We start from the raw sequence: 22,398 nt of genomic DNA on the forward strand, positions 1-22,398 counted from the left end.
CCTTTGCTCCAAGCCAAGCTGGAGGCCGCCTCACAGTCCGAACGCAGGGCGACGGGATGCCTCCATCCCGCCAGCTCCTGCCACGGAGAGGCCGCTCCATCCAAGCTGCCCGAAGCGCAGGTCTGCCCTTTGTCTCACAGCCGCACTGAGCAGCCGCCGAAGACAACGAATCAGAGACAAGCGCCTCTGGCCCGGAGAGCCCCAGGCCCTCTGGGACAGCCTCCCCAGCCCAGCGCCCTCCAGATGTGTTGCAACTCCCATCATTCCCAGCCAGCATGGGCAATGGGAGCTGTAGTCCAACCCATCTGGAAGGCACTAGGCTGGGGGAGGCAAGCACCTGGGCCTGCCAGCTGCACAGGGAGACAGCTGGACTTCGCCACCGCTGTGCTCTCATAGGGAGGAATATGGGTGCCCCTTTTCAATCCCCCTAGAATTAACCCAGCTGCTCTTGGGAGGCCCCGTTTCCTACCCAACTGCTACAGCAATGGGACCAATTTGACCAGCACCTGACTGGGCCCTCCTGGGCTCATGCTAAATTTTGGAGCCACCAGAGACATGGGGGGGGGGGGAGACCCAGTCAGGTCCCACTGGAGGTGGTTCTCCAAGTAGTGATGTTCAGCCATTTGCTATTCAGTCATTGTAGGTTTATTTGCTTCCAACTAGCTTAAATATTGTACTGTGGGGGGAAATCTGTGCTAGTTTCTCCGTAATTCTACTTCTTGTCCTGTAACCATAATTTCAGTTTTCTGCAGCATCCACAAGATTACATTTCTTTAAGTGTCTCAAAATCTACACTTGTCCTTTGAGTCTATAATTTGTAACATTTCATTTGAAGTTATAAAAAACATTGCTAGGCTTAACCACACTGCCCCACTGGTGTTCCAATTTATTAAAATCTAACCTGGACTTTGAACTAGGGTCTCACATTATCATCCCAGTCTTCTTTAACCCCCCTCCCCCCACCCCCATAAAACCGCTGGCCTTAGCAGTGGCCCAAACCCCAGGTCACTGTCCCCGCTGGGGAAGCACGTTGCTTGCTAACTAACCCAAGGTCTGGAAACTGCCCAGCCTGCAGTTGCCATTGCTCCTGTTTGTTACAGTAATAAAACCCCAAAGAGAACCATCGGTCCACGAGGCCTCCAGCAACAGCATCCTCCAGAAGACGAGGCCACAGTCCAGAGGTTTGCCAGGAGAGCCTATGGTTTAGCCAGCAGGAGAGGAGAGGGGCAGCTCTGGCGGCCCACAATGCAGAAGGCTTTTGTGCTTCAGGTGTGTGTGTGGTTGCGAAGCACGATGCTTGTGCGCGCTGGCCCGTCAGCTCTGTGGGGCTAAAGGGTCTTTTGGCTGCCCGCCTGGTCGGCTTCCCAGTGATCCATCAAAACAGACCTTTCCTCCCCTGCCCCCGCCTCGCTAAGGATCAGCCTCTCCCAGCCCGAGGCCTCTGTAGCCGGCCTCCTGCTTGAGTTTGGCCAGGGTTTCGAGGGGCACCTGAAGCGGGGCGCAGGAGAGCAGCAGGGGGTGCATCTGGAGGAAGGGGCTCACGTTCTCGCCCTCGTCACCGTAGCAGGGCAGCAGCCGGTCCTCAGCATGCGCCGCCTGGTGCGCCTTCAGCTCCTTGCGCTGGCTGAAGACGGCCCCACACTCAGTGCAGGGGTAGACGCGCTCCACCGTGTGGGTCAGGTGGTGGGTCCGCAGGTTGCCCTTGTACTTGAAGCTCTTGCCGCACTCCCCGCACGCAAAGGGCCGCTCGCCGGTGTGGATGCGCCGGTGCTTCATCAGGGTGGTCTTCAGGTTGAAGGTCTTGCCGCACTCGCCGCACACGAAGGGCCGCTCGCCGGTGTGGATGCGCTGGTGCGTGATGAGGGTGCCCTTGCGGTTGAAGCTCTTGCCGCACTCCCCGCAGGCAAAGGGCTTCTCGCCTGTGTGGATGCGCTGGTGCTTGATCAGCTCCCCGTTGTGGCTGAAGCACTTGCCGCAGTCGGCGCAGGCGAAGGGCCGCTCTCCGGTGTGGATGCGCTGGTGCCGGGTGAGGTCCCCGTTGCGGCTGAAGCTCTTGCCGCACTCGGCACAGCCGAAGGGCCGCTCACCCACATGGATCTTCTGGTGGAGGATGAAGGTCTTCTTGGCGCAGAAGCCCTTGCCGCACTCGGCGCAGACGAAGGGCCGCTCGCCCCGGTGGATCTTCTGGTGGGTGATGAAGTTGGCCTTGCGGTTGAAGGCCTTGCCGCACTCCCCGCAGGCGAAGGGCTTCTCGCCCGTGTGGATGCGCTGGTGCAGCACGAAGGTCTGCTTGGAGCAGAAGCTCTTGCCACAGACGGAGCACTCGAAGGGCTTCTCCCCCGTGTGGATGCGCAGGTGGCGCATCAGGTCCCCCTTCTGGCTGAAGCTCTTGCCGCACTCCGCGCAGGGGAAGGGCTTCTCCCCCGTGTGCACCCGCAGGTGGGTGATCAGGTTGCCCCGGTGCTGGAAGCGCTTCCCGCACACGCTGCAGGCAAAGGGCCTCTCCACCGCCTGGCTCCTGGGCCGCCGGGCTACCTCAGGGGTGCCGGCGGGCGGCGGCTTCTCCCCAGAGCCGCTGGCCCCCCCGGGAGCAGGCGGCCTCCTCTCCGGCATCAGCGCTGGGGCTTTCTGGGGGCCGGGGCTGCTCTGCTGCGCCCAGTGGCTCGTGCTGCTTCCGCTCCTGGGGGGGCTGGGGGAGGGAGCTGCCTCAGCCCTCTTCTGGAAGATCTTTGGGCCCATCTTCACACCTTCCGCAGCCCCCGAGGCGCTGCGACGCGGCTCGACACAACCATCTAGCGGGGAAGAGAAGGGACAGGAATGAGGATGGGGCACCTGGACAGGGAAGGAGCCTGGCGTCCAGCTGATGCCAAACGTTTCCCCAGCAGCAGCTCCAAGGATGTATTTTTGTCTGTAATGTACACTTTCAAAAAAGCACGTGCTTAATGCCAGGCGCATCGTGGCCAGGAACAGCTACTGTAGGCCTGTGAGTCGCTTAAGATGCAGCTGTTTTATTTGAACCTCCGGAGGCTGCCTTGCCACTTCCAGGCTTTCTTGCCCCTTTTGACAGCGGCAAGCGCCACCAGCCACTGACCGCCCAGGGAGCCGCTCTGCTGCGCCCGTGGCCCGGAGCTACATGTGCAGAGGCAGTGCTGCCCTGACGGGCCAGGCCTGCCAGAGAAGACGGATCTGGGGTGCCGTTAAGGGGGGCAGAGGGGGGCATGGGAGAGGTGTTCTGACCGCAAGGAGATAGCTTCCGTTCATGTCGGCTCACGGTTTACGTGGGCGGACGCCCCAGCTTGCTCCGTGACCCATGTTCATCCACATGCATCTGGAGAATGCAATGTGCTTGTCAAGCCGTGTACAAGACCGCACTTGTAACAAGAAAATAAAGCCAGACTTCAGTCACGCACGCCACCTTGATGGACTTTGAGCAGATCAGGCAGGATATAAATGTGAATGATGAATGAGTGATAAAGAACTCTATCCAGGGTAGGGCTGATTGCGGGGGGGGGGGGGGGGGGTGTTATGTGGAAATGTCCCAGTGCAAAGGTCAGCGTGACCCCTCTTCCATGATCTCCCAGGGACAGCTCCAAAGTGTGAGGATGAGGGCAATTCTCATCCCAAAAGTTTTGCCCTCATTCTCAATTGGCTTTGCGACATCATCCCCCAGCCAACATTGGATCGCATCACACTCACACTGCAATGCCCAATTGGCTGGAATTGCTATTCTCAGAAAAATCCCCCAGATTGTTTCTTAAATGTAACAAAGAGGCTCCCTCCCTCAAAGCATCTCCTGCAAGCTTCTGCGTCTCCCCTAAACTGGAGCTGCATTCAGTGTGTGGGAGGAAGGGGGGCTGCAAGCCACAGGCAGCCTGCAAAAGCCCCCACTGGGTCCTCCTGGACTCTCCCACTTTTTCCCCTTCAGCTGCAACGAGAGACGTGCAGAACTCACCCGTGGGAAGGGAGCCGGGGGTTCCTGCCCCTGTCCGGCCTGGGGGGCACCCGAAGCCCTGCTCCTCCTCCTCATCTTCCGGCTCCATCTTCACAATGATGTCAGGTTTGGCATCGGCTGCGGGGAGAAGGGATGGGTCAAGCCCCTCGTGGGGGCCCAGCCCAACTGGGGAGAGGCTGAGATTCAGCTGTCGTTTCCCCCACAGCTCATGGGGGGAAACCCCCAAATGCCCTGAGCTCCTCAAGGATTTCCTGGAGACAAGCTTGGCTCCTAGCTTTGCAGATGTCTTAGGGCAGAAGCCAGAGAGAAGGTAAGCGGGGGCGCCCACATATATGGCTTGGGAGTGGGGAGGGTTCAGTCCCCCGCCCCAGCCTCTTACACGGGCCATGGAGAGTGGCGGTGGTGGTGGGCCTGTATGCCTTAGCATACAGAAAGGACTCGGAAAGAGAGCCCTGCAGCTGTTGGGTGGGGAGAGGGGCTGGCAAGGTTTCTTGCAAAGCTCTCTCCTGGGGCCCTGGATCAGGCAAGGCGCGAAGGGCGCGCCCACAGCCACAGGCTGTGCAGCAGAGACCTGGCTGCTGCAGCACTGCCCAAGCGGCTGATCAGCACCCACGAGGCCCCCGTGGTCACAGAATGTGGGCACGCCAGGGGTGCCAGGGTCCCCTTCCCGAAAGGGAGCCGGCGGGCTGTACTCACACGAGTCCGTGCCGTCTCCAGATTCGCTGTCACTGTAGTCCCAGGGACCTTCATCGTACGAGTTGTCCTCTGGCTCCGTCTTGATCGCTATCTCTGGCTTGACGCCTGAAAGAGAACCCAAACCACGTCCCGCACTGCTCTGCTCAGCATCTTGGGCGCTGCAGGGACAGAGGGTCGCTCACGCCTTCCACATGCGCCATGGAATGAATCCTCCATTCATCTACACCACGGCTTATTTCCCCCTCTGTGATCGTGCAAACCGGGCCATTGTTTACATTCCCCCCAATCTGATGTTAACACTTCATGCATCTGATGAAGTTGAGGTCAACAAAAGCTCATGCAAAGACAGACGCTTTCGTCTTTAAGGGGCCACAAGACTTCGTGGGCCAGCTCACATGTAATGTCAGCCCATGATTTGAACCACCCACGGGCTGTCAGGGATGAGCAGGAGAGACAGGTGCGCTGCGCTTCCCCTTCACTCTGCGGCTCATTCATAGGTGGCAGAGTGGGACGTGTGAACCAGAGTGCTGGGTTGTTTAGGGGTTAAACAACCCAGTGATTAAACCAACAAAAAACCATGGATCTTTACATGCAAACAAGGTCTTTCTTGTTTTTCCCAAGAGGAGATAATCCACCTACCCCACCCCTATTCTCCACCCCCACCCCCACTCTGCCAGGGCTGTTTCACCAGTATCTGGCCATCCCTGAAGCCCCCCACCACACCTCCACCAGTCCCTCCTCTCCCAAAGACACAGATAAGCAAGCCGGGTGTTTTCCCTATAGAGACACCAAAGAGCATAAAAAACACTTAACTATGGTTACTGTAAGGATTACAAGATCCCATTTAGGTGTGGTCAAGCTTAAATTAATCCTCTCTCCACAGATTTTAATAAACTCAGAACAGTGATCAGGACGGTCCCATGGCAAGCGACGCTAACGAGAAAAGGAGTCCAAGATGGGTGGGAGCTTTTAAAACAGGAAATTCTCAAGGCACAATCACAAACAATTCCAATAAGAAGAAAAGGTGGAAGACAACAGAAGAAGCCAATGTGGCTTCACAAAAAGCTTAAGAGATGGCCTGAAAACAAAAAAGGACGCACATAGGAAGTGGAAAGAAGGCCAAGTAACGAAGAGTACAGGCAGGTAGCACAGAATTGCAGGGATGGCGTCAGGAAGGCTAAAGCTGAGAATAAGCTGAGGTTAGCGAGGGATGCTAAAAGCAACAAAAAGGCTTTCTTCAGCTATGTGCATCGTAAAAGGCAGAGGAAAGAAATGGTTGTTCAGCTATTAAAGAAGGATGGCAAAATGGTAACAGATGACAAAGAAAAGGCAGACGTGCTCAGTTCCTACTTTGGCTCAGTCTTCCCCCAAAAGAGGGTCTATGACCACCCTGGCAAAGGCGAAGTGCAGGCTGAAGGGACAGGATTGCAGCTTGAGATCGATAGGCATATGGTCAAGGAAAACCTAATGACTTTGAATGAGTTCACATCTCCAGGGCCAGATGAACTGCATCCTAGAGTCATAAAGGAACTGGCAGAAGAACTCTCAGAACCGCTGTCTATTCTCTTTGAGAAATCATGGAGGACGGGGGACGTGCCAGATGACTGGAGGAGGGCTAACGTTGTTCCTATCTTCAAAAAGGGTAAAAAGGAGGAACCTGAGAGCTACAGACCAGTCAGTCTGACATCAATCCCTGGGAAAATTCTGGAGCAGATGATAAAGCAATCTGTAAGCACCTTGAAAACAATGCAGTGATTACTCGAAGCCAACATGCATTTGTCAAGAACAAATCCTGCCAAACAAATCTGATCTCATTTTTTGATCAGGTCACCTCCCTTGTGGACCGTGGGAATGCTGTGGACATAATATACCTCGACTTCAGCAAAGCTTTCAACAAAGTTCCCCATGATCTCCTGATGAACAAACTAGTCAAAGTGGGCTAGATGAAACAACCATCAGGTGGATCCACAGTTGGCTACAGGATCGGACTCAAAGAGTGCTTCTCAATGGGATCTTCTCCAACAGGGAGAGGTAACAAGCGGAATACCGCAGGACCCAGTCCTGGGCCCAGTGCTCTTCCACATTTTTGTTAATGACTTGGAGGAGGAGGTGCAGGGAATGCTGATCAAATTTGCAGATGACACAAAACTGGGCGGGATAGCTAATACTTTGGAAGACAGGAACAAAATTCAAAGTGATCTTGACAGACTGGAGCGCTGGGCAGAAAACAACAGAATGACATTGAATAGGGATATATGCCAAGTTCTGCACCTCGGAAAAAGAAACCAAATGCACACGTACAAGATGGGGGATACGTGGCTCAGCAACACTACAAGTGAGAAGGATCTTGGAATTGTTGTCGATCACAAGCTGAATATGAGCCAACAATGTGATGTGGCTGCAAAAAAGGCCAATGCTCTTTTGGGCTGCGTTAATAGAAGCATAGCTTCCAAATCCCAAGTCCTAGTTCCCCTCTACTCAGCACTGGTTAGGCCTCTTCTGGAATACTGTGTCCAGTTCTGGGCACCACACTTGAAGAAGGATGCAGACAAACTGGAGAGGGTTCAGAGGAGGGCAACAAAGATGATCAGGAGACTGGAAACAAAGCCCTATGAGCAGAGACTGAAAGAACTGGGCATGTTTAGCCTTGAGAAGAGAAGACTGAGGGGAGATAGGATAGCGCTCTTCAAGTCCTTGAAAGGTGGTCACAGAGAGGAAGGCCAGCATCTCTTCTCCATCATCCCAAAGTGCAGGACACGGAATAATGGGCTCAACTTGCAGGAAGACAGATTCTGGCTGAGCATCAGGAAGGACTTCCTGACTGTTAGAGCAACACGGCAATGGAATCAATTCCCTACGGAGGTGGTGGGCTCTCCCACCCTGGAGGCCTTCAAGACGAGGCTGGACAGCCCTCTGTCGGACTCGACAGTCTTGTAGGCCCCTCCAACCCTGCTGTTCTATGGTTCTGTGCCAGGAGCCTGCTGCTTTCAATGCACGAGTTGCCTGCCTCTCCTGGGAGTAGCTGGGGAGAAGGGCGGAGGTGGGCTGCTGGAGCCACAGCTGGAAAATATCCCAGGAGTTGGGTTGTCCAGGCCCCTAAAATTTGACACTGGGGCCAACAAGTTTGATCAAAAACATATGAAGAGCCCCGAAGCTAAATCAGACCCAAGGGGGGTGCTCTAGTTCAGCTTTCTGTTCACACAGCAGCCAACCAAATAGGGATGTCAGAGAATTCCACCACGGATCTCGGTGAGGCCAAATGCCAGTGCATTCGGCCCCCCGAACTCCGAGATGGAATGGGCTGCCACCCCCCCGCGGATCCCCCCTGGGACGAGACTTACCTGGGGCGGATGTTCCGGGCGGCAGCAGCTCCGGCTGGTCTTCCGACCAGCTGCCGCCGCCATTTGCATTTGTGTTTTTTTTTTTACCCAGACATAATAGGCTACATAAGTTTTTACGTAGCCAAAAACGTCTGGGGGAAAAAAAAAACGCGTACGCAAATGGCGGCGACTATGGCCGTCACCATTTGCGTTCCTTATTTTTCTTCGTCTTAGTCTACGTAAATATTTACGTAGACTAAGACAAAGAAAAATAAGGAACACAAATGGCGGCAGCCATTTGCGTCTGCGTTTTTTTTCCCCCTTACCCAGAGCCCTCTGCGGCCGGAAATCCAGCTGCGGACGGCCCTAGCCTGGGCCTGGCCGGCTGCTCCGCGGAGCTGCCGCGGAGCACAGCCAGCTTTCGAGGATTCTGGGGGGGAGGACCAGATCACCTCCCCCCCCCGACGAGGATTCCTGGGGGAGGGACGGAGCGCCTTCCCCCCCAGCGGAACCCAAGGGAGCCAGGTAAGCGGGGTTTCGTACACCCCTACAACCAGCTGCCTGTGGGAAGCCCACAAGCAGGATTAGGTCAGCTAGGAATAAGTTGTATTTGTCAGGTCCTGGGAGCAGCAGTGCTAATTAGCCAACAGAATGGAGAAGACACCCAGCACTGCAAGCAGGAAAAACGATCAATGAGATGGGAAGGGATAACTGGCTTTTATTTTATTTTATGAAGTGACTAACAAATAAGAAAATCTGAGTGTCAGAGACTGCCAATTTTTCTTCTGAACACAGATAAAAGCTTGCTTTCAGAGGGAAAATTTAAAATTCCAAAGGACAAATGTTACACTGCCTCTAGCAGACTTAGCACAGAAGATCACCGAGCCAGAAGAGACCCAGACACCCCCCTCTCTGAAGACTTCCAAAGCATCCTTCACTGGTGCCTGTCCCAGCTTCGCCTGGGCAGCAAACTTTCCACTGCAGAGAAGGCACAGAAGATTCCTGCACTGAGCAGGGGGTTGGACTCGATGGCCTTGCAGGCCCCTTCCAACCCTACTATTCTATGATTCTAAGCTATCAAGCCGGGTCTTCACCACACAATCCATGGACTGAAATTAAGGATAGGGGAGAATTTCATTCGGTCTACATTTTTAAGTGAACCAACCTAATGCACACTCTCCAGACTAAGATGTGGATCAGAACATGGACAGCACACTTCTCCAAATTCTGGGATGCGGTGCTCTGCTCAGAACTTCTGTCCAAAAATGTGTCTATTTGGGACATTTGTATATAATAATGCATCTATTAGGGAATGTTGCATGCAAAAATGTGTTTATTAGGGGAAGTTCAGAAAGAACATTAATCTGAATGTTCATACAGTTTAAAAAAAAACAACGCAGACTGGAAAATGGATGGAATAGACGTACAATGGAATACATGCAAAACTGACATGGACCAGGTCTAGACTGATTTGTCGTCCATTGTTAGCTGAAATACAGGGGAAATCAAGGTTTAATTCCTACAGGTTTGATGGGAGGTCACCGCTTGCAGCCAGACACCAGCCTACCAAACAGGGTAGCCAAAGGAGAACTGTCTACTCCCCAGGGGGATCCAGGCAAGGCCGCAGCTCCCTTCCAGCGTGTGACTGGCTGATGGGCGGGCATCTCCCTCCTGGCTCCACCTCACCCCTTCCTCAGGCAGCAGCAGCTGCTTTTACAAACTCTCTTCCTCTTCTTGCTCTGAGAACAGGCTGCCCACAACCTCATCCCTGTCAGGATTGGGCCCAGGCTCCCTGGCTTGGTTTCTGACTCTGGTTCAGATTCGGAGATGGAGCTAGAAGAAGCCCAGCTGAGACAGGGAGCGGGGCAGGAAATTCTCCAAGACTCTTATGGAGGAGCAAAGAACCTTCCCAGGGGCTTATTGAGGAGGGCCAGGCTCAGCGACCAACGTTAGGGATGGCGGAGAATTTATCCACGAATCTCCAGGAGGCCGAATGCCAACGCATTCGGCCCCCCGAAATTGGTGGTGAAATTCTCCGCCAGACCCCCCCCCCCCCCCCCCGGAATGGGACTTACCTCATGCGAATGTCCCTCTAGGCGGCGGGTCCCGGCAGCATTTCGGTGGCGTTTCGGCAGGGGCGGTGGCTGGTCTTCTGACCGGCTGCCGCCGCCGCCGCCATTGCAAAATAAAAAAGGAAAGTAAAAAAACAACAACACACACCCGTGATAGGCTAAGTAACGATTTACGTAGCCTATCACGGCTAGATTTCCAAAGTCAGCCGTGATAGGCTACGTAAATCGTCACGTAGCCTATCACGGGTGACTTTGGAAAAAAAAAAAAAGTGCGTACGCAAGCGCCGCCATTTGCATTTCTTAGTTTGGCACATCTGGTCTACATAAAGATTTACGAAGACTACGGTGCCCTTATTTTCGCCATAGTCTACGTAAATCTTTACATAGACTAGACGTGCCAAACTAAGGAACGCAAATGACGGCGCCGCATGGGCGCCGCCATTTGCGTACGCACTTTTTTTTTTCTTTTTTCAAAGTCACCCGTGATAGGCTATGTAAATCGTCACGTAGCCTATCACGGCTGACTTTGGAAATCTAGCCATGATAGGCTACGTAAATCGTTACGTAGCCTATCACGTGTGTGTGTTTGTTTGTTTTTTTACTTTCCTTTTTTTTTTCGCGGCCAGGTAGACGGGGCGCTCCTCCCCGGCCTGAATTTCGGCGGCGAGGGATGGGGCGCCTCCCCGCCAGCCTGAATTTCGGCCGGGCAAGGCGGGGCGCCTCCCCCCCCTCGCCTGAACTTCGGGGGGAGAACCGAAGCGCCTCCCCCGCACCGCGAAGCAAGCTGTGGGACCAGGTAAGTCCCTTTCGTCCATCCCTAGCGACCGTCCTCCCCACTCCCTGTGGGAGCCCGGCCTCTGTCGGAGAGGGAGGGAACACCGGAATTGACAGATGCCAGATCTGGGAGCAGGTGGGAGGCGTTCCACCAGACTGGCTGCCTGTCAGAAGTTGGGTCGGGAGGGAGCCCAAAAAAAGCCTGCGGAGCACGGCGGGAAACCTGTCCATTAGTTGAAAGGCAACTGCCCTGCTTTCAGGAGCTCTCTTAACAAAAGCTCAGTGAGCTACTTGGGCCCAGAGGACAGCTCCCAGCCTCTGTAGTCGCTTCAGGTGTGAAGGGGTGTTATTAACGGAATAAAAGAGTCCGTATATTGCACAGCCAGGCTCTGTTGCCTCACTACTCGGAGGGAGGGCTTGGAATCCCTGACAGTCCTCTTAAGTCTAGCTGTCCGCAGGAGAGCCGGAGCCCCTCCAACCTGCACATTACGCCTTTGACAGAGAAGCCCTTCCTTGTCCAGAAGAAGGTGAAGACTGCAGGGGTGCTTGCTGGAATCCCAGCGGTCCTTTCCTGGCTGCCTTTAGAAAGGCTGTGGCCCAGTGGCCTCCCACAGCTCTCATCCACTGGCAGAGTTCTTGAAACTCACCCTCACTTCTGTCGCTTCGGCTCAGAGCGATCTCCCGGCTTGCCCTCCTGTCCCACAGGGGTGTCCTTGCTGGGGGCTGCTCCTGGGCTCCCTCCCGCTACACACACGTCTCCGAAGGGCGACAGTGGAGAGCATCTACAAGCAGTGGTGGGAGGGAGGCGACCCTTTTCTCGTGTGGGGTCTGTTTCTTTCAAGGCGGCCGGGGGGGGGGGGGGGACTTTCAGTATTACAAGGCAGCCAAGGCCTTCTTCCCACAAATCCACGATCTGTCCATCTCAGGAGACCAAGAGGCGGGCAAGAAAGCCTGGCTCTGTTCACACAACCATTTCAAAGCAACACAGGGATGGGTGTGACCCCCAGGAGCACATCCAGACTGCAAATGCGAGTTTCAGACTAACTGAACGGCCGTGGCCGACAGAGGGGCTTGCAACTTCTAAGAAAACCTTCTCTCCGCATCCTCACAAAGCTACAGTGTGTAGGCTTCTTTGGGAGAAGCTAAGGTAGCCCAGCCAGGCTCAACCTGGTTTAAATCTACAGTGCAGACGCATGCTCACTCTGGATTAGCGGCCCTAGCCGCCCCTGGAAAAAAGAGTGTCCCCCAGCAAAGAATCTTGCCCAACCCCCACTCCACTTCCTTCTCCATGCCATTCTCCCCCAAGGAGAAATATCAGCTCCACTTCTTACCTGCTGTGGGCTCAGGGGGCGTCTCCCTCTCCACCTCTGCTGGGTCTTCCGGGCATTCTATGCACAGCTCTTCCTCCGGCTCAACCTTCACCATGATCCCGTGTTCTGGAACAGCCCAGCCTGTGGCTGGAAGGAGGAAGGCAACAGTCAACAGCCGCTGGATTCAACATGTGCCATTCAAGGGGCTTCCTCCCTGTCATTACTAGCCTACTGCCCCACATCCCCAAAGCTGGAAGGCAGGCCGGAAGAGAAACATCACTCAGCACGCCGCCTGGTGCAACAAGTCAAGGGGAATGGGAGGCAGGTGAAGACCCTCCTCTGCAGCCTCAGCCATCGCCATCCAGCTCCCACAGCTGGGCTTTGCACGGCCTCTGAAAGAGCTTCTGCCCAGCCGCACCCACTGCCCTGTGCAACGGCAGCCGGGAGCTCCTCCACCAGCCAGCTGCCTCTGACAGATGCACACAGCGACCCCGCTCCTCCGAGATGGCTGGGTGCCACTCGGCTCATTGTATCCTCCTCTGAACAGAGGGCGTGAAGAAAGCATGCCCCGCAGGGCGCCACAGAAGGAAGGCAGCTGCACCCCCCCCATCTCTCCGAGGGACTCCAGAGCGAAATGAAAGGGTGGGGCCTGTCGCCCTCCTCCTGCATGGCACGGGAGCAGGGGCAAGCAGGCAAGGTTTCCTGGGAAGCAACAGCATCCTTGTTCTCCACTCCCATGGCATGCAGCAGGCCGAGGGGTACGGGAGGGGAGGCAGAACACGCCATCTGCAGAAGGCTCCCTCTAGGTGAGGATGGAGCTCAAGGCCTCTTGCTTCAGAAGCATGCGGAACAAAACCCAGACCCTTTCTTCTCACCCCCTCCCCAGCCAGAGGAGGAGGTGGGCCAGCAGCAGTGACCCAAGGGACCACTTGGCCTTCTTCCACAGTTGCCTTGGCAGGAGGAATCCCGGCTTCTATTCTCTGGAGCCATTCTTGGGGGTGACGCACCAGAGTGGTTGCACCGGGCCTTGCAATCCAGCAGCCACATTCCCCCCACCCTTATGGTAGGGCCAGGCCAGGCATCTGTCACCATACACAGGGCACAGAGAGGGCCTTCTGGGCTGCCACCCTCCCCTTGGCCAACATCATCACTCAGCTAAACTGGAGGGCAGACCCACTCCACCCCATAGCCTAGAGACATCAGTCCCATGGCTCGCTATAGTCCGGCTCAAACACCAGACCCAAATCCTGGGGGGCAGGGAGAGGGGGAAAAGGAGGAGATGTAAGACACCCTAGTACAGCAGCCACAAGGCCATCATCCATGAAGGTCCCCCAAAATGTCTCCCCAATCCCACTACCCCAAGTGACGGCCCCACCCTTTTCTCCTCTATGCAGGGAAACCTTGCTGCCCCACCTGGGCTGGAGGGCGCCACGTTCTTGTCCTCCATCCCGTCGCCTGGGGAGTTCCTGCTGCACAAGCCTCCCGCTCACCCCTCTGGGATGAAGAGCTGGCGCTTCACGTCAAGATGGCCTGCCCAAGGGGGAGAAAAAGGGCCACGCGACGCGAACGAGCAGCCTGCAGTATCGGTTTGCTTTGCCGTAATATTTAGATTTTCTTGGTTGCCGTTTGTAGCTTTGTATTTTACTGTCGTTGTTGTTTCAATGCATTCTGTATGCCACCCTGTGGTTTGATGACGAAAAGCAACATATAGAAACATTTTAAATAAATACATAATACATAAATTGGGCAGCCAAGATACAGAGCCTCCCTTTGCGCCCACAGCTCTGGAGTACCCCCCAGACGGCAGCATGCTTTGCAGGAAGGCCAAGTGCAGAAACCAGACCAGCCTTAACCCTAGTCACCAGGCTAAGACCAGACTCTGGGGACCCGCTGGTGGCAATGGGCCTTGTGCAGGAGAACGTCCCACTGGGTGGCACTCTGAGTTAATCAGAAGACTGGAGGAGTGGAATCAATTTGGATTTCCCACCTCAGGCACCAAAATATCTTGGGCCATCCCTTCCTCACCCTGCCTTTGATGCAAGATGTCAGGCAGAAGACACAGGCGGAGAGAAGCCGGGGGCAACTTGGAGGCCGCACTGAGCCCTCATACCCAATACTCACCTCACAGGGAAGGGCAGAGAGGGATGCCACTTGCTGCAAGGCAGCTTCATGCAGACGGCCCAGAAGAACCCAACAGCCTCCCTCGCTACGCGGGCACACCATAGCACCATGCCCTGCAGGACACGGTCACGGCTGCCACACGCTCTCTTGGTGAAGACGTCGGTGCTCCCGATGTCCCCAGGGGAAGCTCCCCCCTCCGCTCGCCACTTTGCGATCAGCTTTTCCTCATCGGCAACTTTGCAGTTTCATATCTGCAAGGAAAGGAAACAGAATCTGTACGTGATCTCGCAGCCAGGTTTGGGGGGGGGGGGGGAACAGGGAGGTGGAGCCAACAGGACTTTTTGTACTGAATTAACCGACAGCTCGTCTTCCTCCTGTCCTGCCCTGTAGTTAGGATCTTGGCTGGCTGCTTTTGCCCTAGCAATTGTTATCATCACCCATGATAGTTCTATCGCGCCTCTCTTCCAAAAGAGCGGAAAGGGAGTTCTCAGGCAGTCACCCATCCAGATGCAGACTTAGAATAGTAGGGCTGGAAGGGGCCTACAAGGCCATCGAGTCCAACCCCCTGTTCAATGCAGGAATCCAAATCAGAGCATCCCTGACAGAGGGCTGTCCAGCCTCATCTTGAATGCCTCCAGTGTGGGAGAGCCCACCACCTCCCTAGGTAACTTACTCCCTTTTGGCCAAGCGGAGGGAAGAGTCATGTGTATCTTCAGGCCACAGCCTGGGACCCAACGCGGAGTCATGTTCTGCTTGTGGAATTGGGTATTTGGGAGCATCTCATCTTTTCCATACTGCCCCGTCTGAACTGGGCCTTGGAATCCGGAGTCACCCCCACCAAGTGACAACATTGTTTTGCCGAGCCCCCGGGCGTGAAGCCGCCAGTTCTCAGGCAGAGGGGATCATGAGACACAGCCAAGCGTTTCCACCCTGCTGCCTTCAGGCTGGCTTGCCCTTGTTCCGGGTCTGCTTTGCCTCTCTGCACATCTGGCTTTGCACTGCCATTAGCTGGCTCTGTGCTGGACAGGACTTGAGAACACAGCTCTGGCAGAACACCCAGAAGTGCAGGGACATCGCAGTGGAGGTCCAAGAGTTAAAAGCCAGCCACAATGCAACTCCTGGCCACTATAAATTCAACTAAAGGCCCATGGCCTACATGTTTAAAAGGAATCCTTTAAAATGGATTATTATTTGTCCAGTCTCACTTACTTCCTACAACCTGAGATGGGCTTCCCATCTGCGGTAACAGAGGCATTTGTACACAGATGCCAAGAGCAAGTAATGATGAATGTGAATTTCATATATGCAAGGGGGGGGGGGGAGACACACAACAAAATATTGCAGTGTGTGTTCCATGAGCCTGTGGCTGAGGGAGTTGAAAAAAACTAAAGTTAGTATCAAATAGAGGAATTCCTGCTCTAACTTGGGTCTTATTTCATATGCAAAATATTTATATATTCATGTTAGCTTTTGAACATTTAAAAAAGTAATCCGGTCTGCATACAAACCAATGGAGCATAAGACTTCTCCATCCAATTAAGTTCTTGATTTGTTCTGGGAGGAGGCCAAATTTAAGCAGCCCCACTTCTAGCCCACGCTATTAACAGTGGACTACACTGCAAGGCTGCTTAAGCTCTCTCTCTCTCGGCACAGCCTCCTACTTGCAATACGGGTATAACAGTGAATACACTGCAGGGTTCTTGTATGCTACTCTCTCAGTCCAGCCTGCAATGTGGAGATAAAAGCAATGTAAGCTATTCTCTCAGCTTCATATGCAGGGTTGTTGTGAACCTCCAGAGCCTGAAAAACAGTATTCAGTGTGAACTACACTGCATAGTTATCATAAATCACTGCAACAACTGCTTCCAACCTGCAATTCAAGGACAACGAACTGCACGTTTCAGAATGTAGAATAGCAGGACTCCATACTAAATAACCCCTTTATGGATCACTGCCTTGTTGTGGCGAAGGGGCTTGCGTAACTCAGTGAAGCCATAAGCTATGCCGTGCAGGGCCACCCAAGACGGACAGGTCATGGCAGAGAGTTCCGACAAAATGTGGTCCACTGGAGAAGGAAATGGCAACCCACTCCAGTATTCTTGCCAAGAAAACCCCATGGAACGTATCACAAGGCTAAAAGAGATGACGCCGGAAGATGAGCCCCTCAGGTTGGAAGGTGTCCAATATACTACTGGGGAAGAGCAGAGGGTATTTCCAAGTAGCGCCAGAAAGAGTGAAGCGGCTGGGCCAAAGCCAAAAGGACACTCAGCTGTGGATGTGTCTGGTGGTGAAAAGAAAATCCGATGCTGTCAAGAACAATATTGTTTAGGAACCTGGAATGTCAGATCAATGAATCAAGGTAAGCTGGAGGTGGTCAAACATGAGATGGCAAGATTGAACATCAACATATTGGGAATCAGCGAACTCAAATGGACAGGCATGGGCGAATTTAATTCAGGTGACCATCATATCTACTATTGTGGCCAAGAATCCCTTAGAAGAAATGGAGTAGCACTCATAGTCAACAAAAGGGTGGGAAAAGCAGTACTAGGGTACAATCTCAAAAATGATAGAATGATCTCAGTACGAATCCAAGGCAAACCATTCAACATCACAGTAATTCAAGTCTATGCCCCAACCACTGATGCCGAAGAAGCTGAGGTTGATCGATTCTATGAAGACCTACAACACCTTCTAGAACTAGCACCAAAAAAAGATGTCCTCTTCATCATAGGGGATTGGAATGCTAAAGTAGGAAGTCAAGAAATCACCGGGATAACAGGCAGGCATGGCCTTGGTGTACAAAATGAAGCAGGACAAAGGCTACTAGAGTTTTGCCAAGAGAACATGTTGATCATAGCAAACACTCTTATCCAACAGCACAAGAGGTGACTCTACACATGGACATCACCAGATGGTCAATATCGAAATCAGATTGATTATGTCCTTTGCAGCCAAAGATGGAGAAGCTCCATACAGTCAGTCAAAACAAGACCTGGTGCTGACTGTGGCTCAGATCATAAGCTGCTTCTTGCAAAATTTCGGCTTAAATTGAAGAACGTAGGGAAAACCACTAAACCATTCAGGTATGACCTAAATCATATCCCTGATGAATATACAGTGGAGGTGAGGAATAGATTTCAGGGATTAGACCTGATAGACAGAGTGCCTGGGGAACTATGGACGGAGGTCCGTAACATTGTTCAGGAGGCAGCAACGAAATCCATCCCAAAGAAAAAGAAATGCAGGAAAGCCAAGTGGCTGTCTGAGGAGACTTTACAAGTAGCTGAGGAAAGAAGGGAAGCGAAAAGCAAGGGAGAAAGGGGAAGATCTATCCAACTGAATGCAGAGTTCCAGAGAATAGCAAGGAGAGACAAGAAGGCCTTCTTAAATGAACAATGCAAAGAAATCGAGGAAAACAACAGAATGGGAAAGACTAGAGATCTCTTCAAGAAAATAGGAGATCTCAAGGCAACGTTTTGTGCAAAGACAGGCATGATAAAGGACAAAGAAGGCAGGGACCTCACAGAAGCAGATGAGATTAAGAAGAGGTGGAAAGAACGCACAGAAGAACTATACAGGAAAGATCTGAATGTCCCTGATAGCCATGATAGTGCGGTCACTGAACTTGAGCCGGACATCCTCGAGAGTGAAGTCAAGTGGGCCTTAGGAAGCATTAGTAACAACAAAGCTAGCGGAGATGACAGTATTCCAGCCGAGCTATTTAAAATCCTAAAAGATGATGCTGTTAAAGTGCTGCATTCAATATGCCAACAAATTTGGAACACTCAACAATGGCCGCAAGACTGGAAAAGGTCAGTTTACATTCCAATTCCAAAGAAGGGCAATGCCAAAGAGTGTTCAAACTACCGCACAATTGCGCTCATGTCACATGCCAGCAAGGTGATGCTCAAAATCCTACAAGCTAGGCTTCAGCAGTATGCGAACCGAGAACTACCGGAAGTACAAGCTGGGTTTCGAAGAGGCAGAGGAACTAGAGATCAAATCGCCAACATTCGCTGCATCATGGAGAAAGCAAGAGAATTCCAGAAAAACGTCTATTTCTGCTTCATTGACTATGCTAAAGCCTTTGATTGTGTGGATCACAACAAACTGTGGCAAATTCTTAAAGTGATGGGAGTACTAGACCACCTTACCTGTCTCCTGAGAAACCTGTACCAGGGTCAAGAAGCAACAGTAAGAACCAGACATGGAACAACTGAGTGGTTCAAAATTGGGAAAGGAGTACGACAAGGCTGCATATTGTCACCCTGCTTATTTAACTTATATGCAGAGTACATCACGAGAAATGCCGGGTTGGATGAATCAGAGGTCGGCATTAAGATTGCTGGGAGAATTATCAACAACCTCCGATATGCAGACGATACCACCCTAATGGCAGAAAGCGAAGAGGATCTCAAGAGCCTCTTGTTGAGGGTGAAAGAGGAGAGTGCCAAAGCTGGTTTGAAACTCAACATTAAAAAAACTAAGATCATGTCATCTGGCCCCATCACTTCCTGGCATATAGAAGGGGAAGAAATGGAAGCAGTGACAGATTTTACTTTCTTGGGCTCCAAGATCACCGCAGACGGTGACTGTAGCCATGAAATTAAAAGACGCTTGCTCCTTGGGAGGAAAGCTATGGCCAACCTAGACAGCATAGTAAGAAGCAGAGACATCACCTTGCCGACAAAGGTCCGTCTGATCAAAGCTATGGTTTTCCCAGTAGTGATGTATGGCTGTGAGAGCTGGACTATAAGGAAGGCTGAGCACCGAAGAATTGATGCTTTCGAACTGTGGTGCTGGAGAAGACTCTTACGAGTCCCCTGGACTGCAAGGAGGTCAAATCAGTCCATCCTAAAGGAAACCAACCCTGACTGCTCATTGGAAGGACAGATACTGAAGCTGAAGCTCCAATATTTTGGCCACCTAATGCGAAGAGAAAACTCTCTGGAAAAGACCCTGATGCTGGGAAAGGCTGAAGGCAAAAGGAGAAGGGGACGGCAGAGGATGAGATGGCTAGATAGCATCACGGATGCAATGAATATGAACTTGAGCACGCTCCGGGAGAGAGCGCAGGACAGGAAGGCCTGGCATGCTATGGTCCATGGGGTCACGAAGAGTCGGACACGACTGAACGACTGAACAACAACAACATACTAAATAAGAACGGCTTAGAGCAGGAGCTCTTTTATTTACTGCCACCTGGGAGAGGTGGGTGAGAGAGGGTGGACACACTCGTTCCCAATCCCAGCTACATTAAATTCTTTACTTTTTCCACTGATGCCTATTGGGGACATCTAGAAACAGCTTCTCGATATAAACCAGGAAATGACCAGCATGAGATGGTTTGGTCTCTGTCCTCCTGTTCCCCATTCCCACGCAGGTGACAGTCCATCCGTCCCCCCGCCCCAGTCAGCCAACATTCAGTGCCACTGAGTTATTATGGAACTCTTTGGGGGGCTTTTGCCCCTTTTGGGCCCCCCTAAAGATTTTTTTGCATATATGCAAATCTCAGCGTTACCCAAAGACTGCTGATACCTCTCTCTTGTGCAGGGGTTTGTGCAGTTTTGACTCCAGCTCTGCAAGCATGGGAGGATTAAATTCAGCATTAGCATATAATATAGTTTTGGAATAACTCCAGGGTAGAAAAATCATGTATGCAACCATGAGCTCCTCAAAAGGATAACGATATAGGTTGCTTCTTATACTGTGCAGTAGGCAAATAAGGGCCAAATGGAATCTGGCACAGGCTTTGGAAGAACATTGTTTGGGGTAGTTTATTACTTATTTAGGGTGCAATCCTATGCATGCCATGTTGGCTGAGGAATGCTGGGAGTTGTAGGACTTTTTTCTGTCTAAACATGCATAGGATTGCACTCTTGATTTGCTTATTTTTATTCAACATTATTTCTAGGCCACCTTTAAGAGTAGAACTCTCCCAAGGAGATATATATAACAAAAGAAACAATACAAAAGAACAGTAAAAATCAAGAAAAACAACAATTACAAGTAAATGCAGCAGCCAAAAAATACATAAATTCTAGAAAAAGTGAACAAGAATAGGTTATCTTCAGAGCTTTCCGAAAGGCCTAAAAAGAAGGGTCCTGATGAACCCACAATGGAAGCTTATTCCAGAGGCATAGTGATAATTTTATTACTTTAGGATTTGCAACTCTGTGATGTGAGTGCACACTTTTGAAAAACTACACGATACTACAGGGCCTGGGGATATTAGAGGTTGGCAGCGCGGTATGCCGCCGTGAGGTTTTGCATGTAGCTATTTTGCCCCTATCCTGGGTGCCGTGGGCCTCGGGCCCGTGGAGCGACAAACATTCTGATCTGATCCGACACCATGACAAGCAATTCCGGCACATTCAGTCACATGACTTGGCAACATGCAGGTCAAACCGATCCGCGCAAAAGAGAGAAAAAGTCGAGGACTCCAAATAACCAAGGTTGGCATCTCAGAATTTTAGCCAACCCTGAGCATGACCAGAGCATAAAAGGGGATTGCTCTCTCCTTAAAAATAATAATAAAAAATACACAAATTGTACACTGGAGTGATACTGGGAAGGGGGGAGGGAGGGGGGGGAACAGGAAGGACCTAACTACAGAATTAGAAAAATTCTAATTTTCTAGACCCTCCAACGAGGGGATCTGAACCCAGGCCTTCCACCTCCAACAAGTGGGAACCTTGGGAGGTGCAGGGAGCCTGGGAGCCTGCTCAGAAGCAGACCGGGTCTCTGCGTGCTTGTAGGTTCCGACCCAGGCCGGCCAAAGGCACTTCGCTGCCCGAGGCGGAGCGGCAAACAGTGCCACCCGCTCACCCGAGTCCAGGCGGAGAGGGCCCAACCCGGGCGAGGCGGTCATGCGGCAGAGAACGCGGGCGAGCACCTGCGGGCGCCGAGACGAGGGCGACGGCCTGCTCGCGGGCGACTGCGGCCTTCCCGACACCCTGCCGGAGGCGGCGGCCTCTCCGCCTGCGCCGCAAGGGGCCGCCGGCGCCCGCCGCTTCCCCGTCCCTGCCCCGGAGCGTGCTGGGGCTCAAGCCCCCGGCCCCGGGCCGCGCGCGGGGCGGAGCTGGCGCGCACAGCCCCCGCCGGGGTTGGGCCCAGCCCGGGGCAGGTCGCGCGGGGCTTCGTGGCCGGCTCAGGCCCGCCAGCCGCCAACCAGCGCGCCCGCAGCGCAGGACGGCGCCCTCGCCCCGGGCGGCCTGCGCCCCCGCCCGGCGCCTCGCCGCGCCGCGGCCGGGCCAGGAGGCGCGTCGCTCGCCGGGCGACGCGGCGGCAGCGCCGAGGCTCGCCCCGCTCCGGTGACAGCCGGCCGCGCGCGGGGCGGCTGCGGGGCCTCCTCGCGCGCAGGCTGCGGACGGGGAGCCGCCGCCCCCCGCTTGCTCCGCCTGCACCGCGGAGCGCGGAGCGGCGCCTGCCTGCCGCGGCGACCCTACCTGGCTGGCCGCGCGGGGCTCCCCGGGCCGGCAGCGCGCGTCGCGGGCGGGCGGGCGCGGCCCGGCGAGAAGAGGGCGGAGGCCGAGCCGAGCGAGCCGAGCCGAGCCGAGCCGCCGGCGCGAGGCAGCGCGGCGCCGGGCCGCCGGAGGGGCCGCCGCCTGCTGCCGGGCGGGCGGGCTCCGCGGAGAGAGGCGGCCCGCGCTCAGCCGCTCGCCTTTGTCGCGGGCGCCGGCGAGACTACAGCTCCCGGCGGCCCGCGCTCCTCCGCCTCCCCGCCCCTTCCTCGGCGCCCTCCGCGCTGCCCCGGCCTCGCCCTCCCTGGCGCCGCCGCGCTCCCCGGCGGCCCTCCCCTCCTGGGGCCGGGCTCTGGCCGGCGCGAGAGGGCTCGGCGGGGCGCCCGCGCTTGGCTTCCCCCGGAGCAGGGGCCGGGCCGGGCCGGGCCGGGCCGGGGCCCGCGCTGTGCGGGGCGCGGCGGCTGCTCCCGGGGAGGGGGGCGCTGCCCGGCGGGCCCCTCCTGCCGGCCGCACGCGTCTCGCTCGCGCCTTGCCGCCGAGAGCGGGCGAAGCGGAGGCGGCCGCGCCGGGCCCGTCGGTGGCCCGCGGAGCGCCGGCCGGGGTGCTCAGCCCGGCTTGGCGGGGCGCCGCTGCACGGCTGGCCCGGCTTCGGAGGGGCAGCGCCAGAACACGCTCCCGTCCGACGCT

The 22,398-nt window shown here is 54.3% G+C and overlaps 1 protein-coding gene across 1 annotated transcript; it reads right to left on the reverse strand.

Moving 5' to 3' along the window:
• Positions 1-625: 625 nt before the first annotated feature.
• On the reverse strand, positions 626-14,496 carry LOC146345394 (uncharacterized). Its single transcript, XM_084859664.1, has 6 exons — positions 14,246-14,496; positions 13,538-13,804; positions 12,146-12,271; positions 4,649-4,753; positions 3,953-4,069; positions 626-2,792 (listed from the first exon to the last, which is right to left on the reverse strand). The coding sequence occupies exons 2-6, from the start codon at positions 13,569-13,571 to the stop codon at positions 1,411-1,413; spliced, it is 1,764 nt and encodes a 587-aa protein (XP_084715790.1). The 5' UTR covers positions 13,572-13,804; positions 14,246-14,496; the 3' UTR covers positions 626-1,410.
• Between the last annotated feature and the right edge of the window lie 7,902 nt (positions 14,497-22,398).

The sequence above is a fragment of the Heloderma suspectum genome, chromosome 5 (genome assembly GCF_057233095.1).
Source record: "Heloderma suspectum isolate Gila_16-S chromosome 5, 16-S_ref, whole genome shotgun sequence".
Taxonomy (NCBI): Eukaryota; Metazoa; Chordata; class Lepidosauria; order Squamata; family Helodermatidae; genus Heloderma; species Heloderma suspectum.

Coding starts and splice junctions, on each gene's coding strand:
- LOC146345394 (XM_084859664.1), bottom strand. CDS start 13,571: ATGGAGGACAAGAACGTGGCGCCCTCCAGCCCAG. Junction 4,754..12,145: donor GCCCCCTGAGCCCACAGCAG/GTAAGAAGTGGA, acceptor GTTCTCTTTCAG/GCGTCAAGCCAGAGATAGCG. Junction 2,793..3,952: donor CCCCGGCTCCCTTCCCACGG/GTGAGTTCTGCA, acceptor CTTCCCCGCTAG/ATGGTTGTGTCGAGCCGCGT.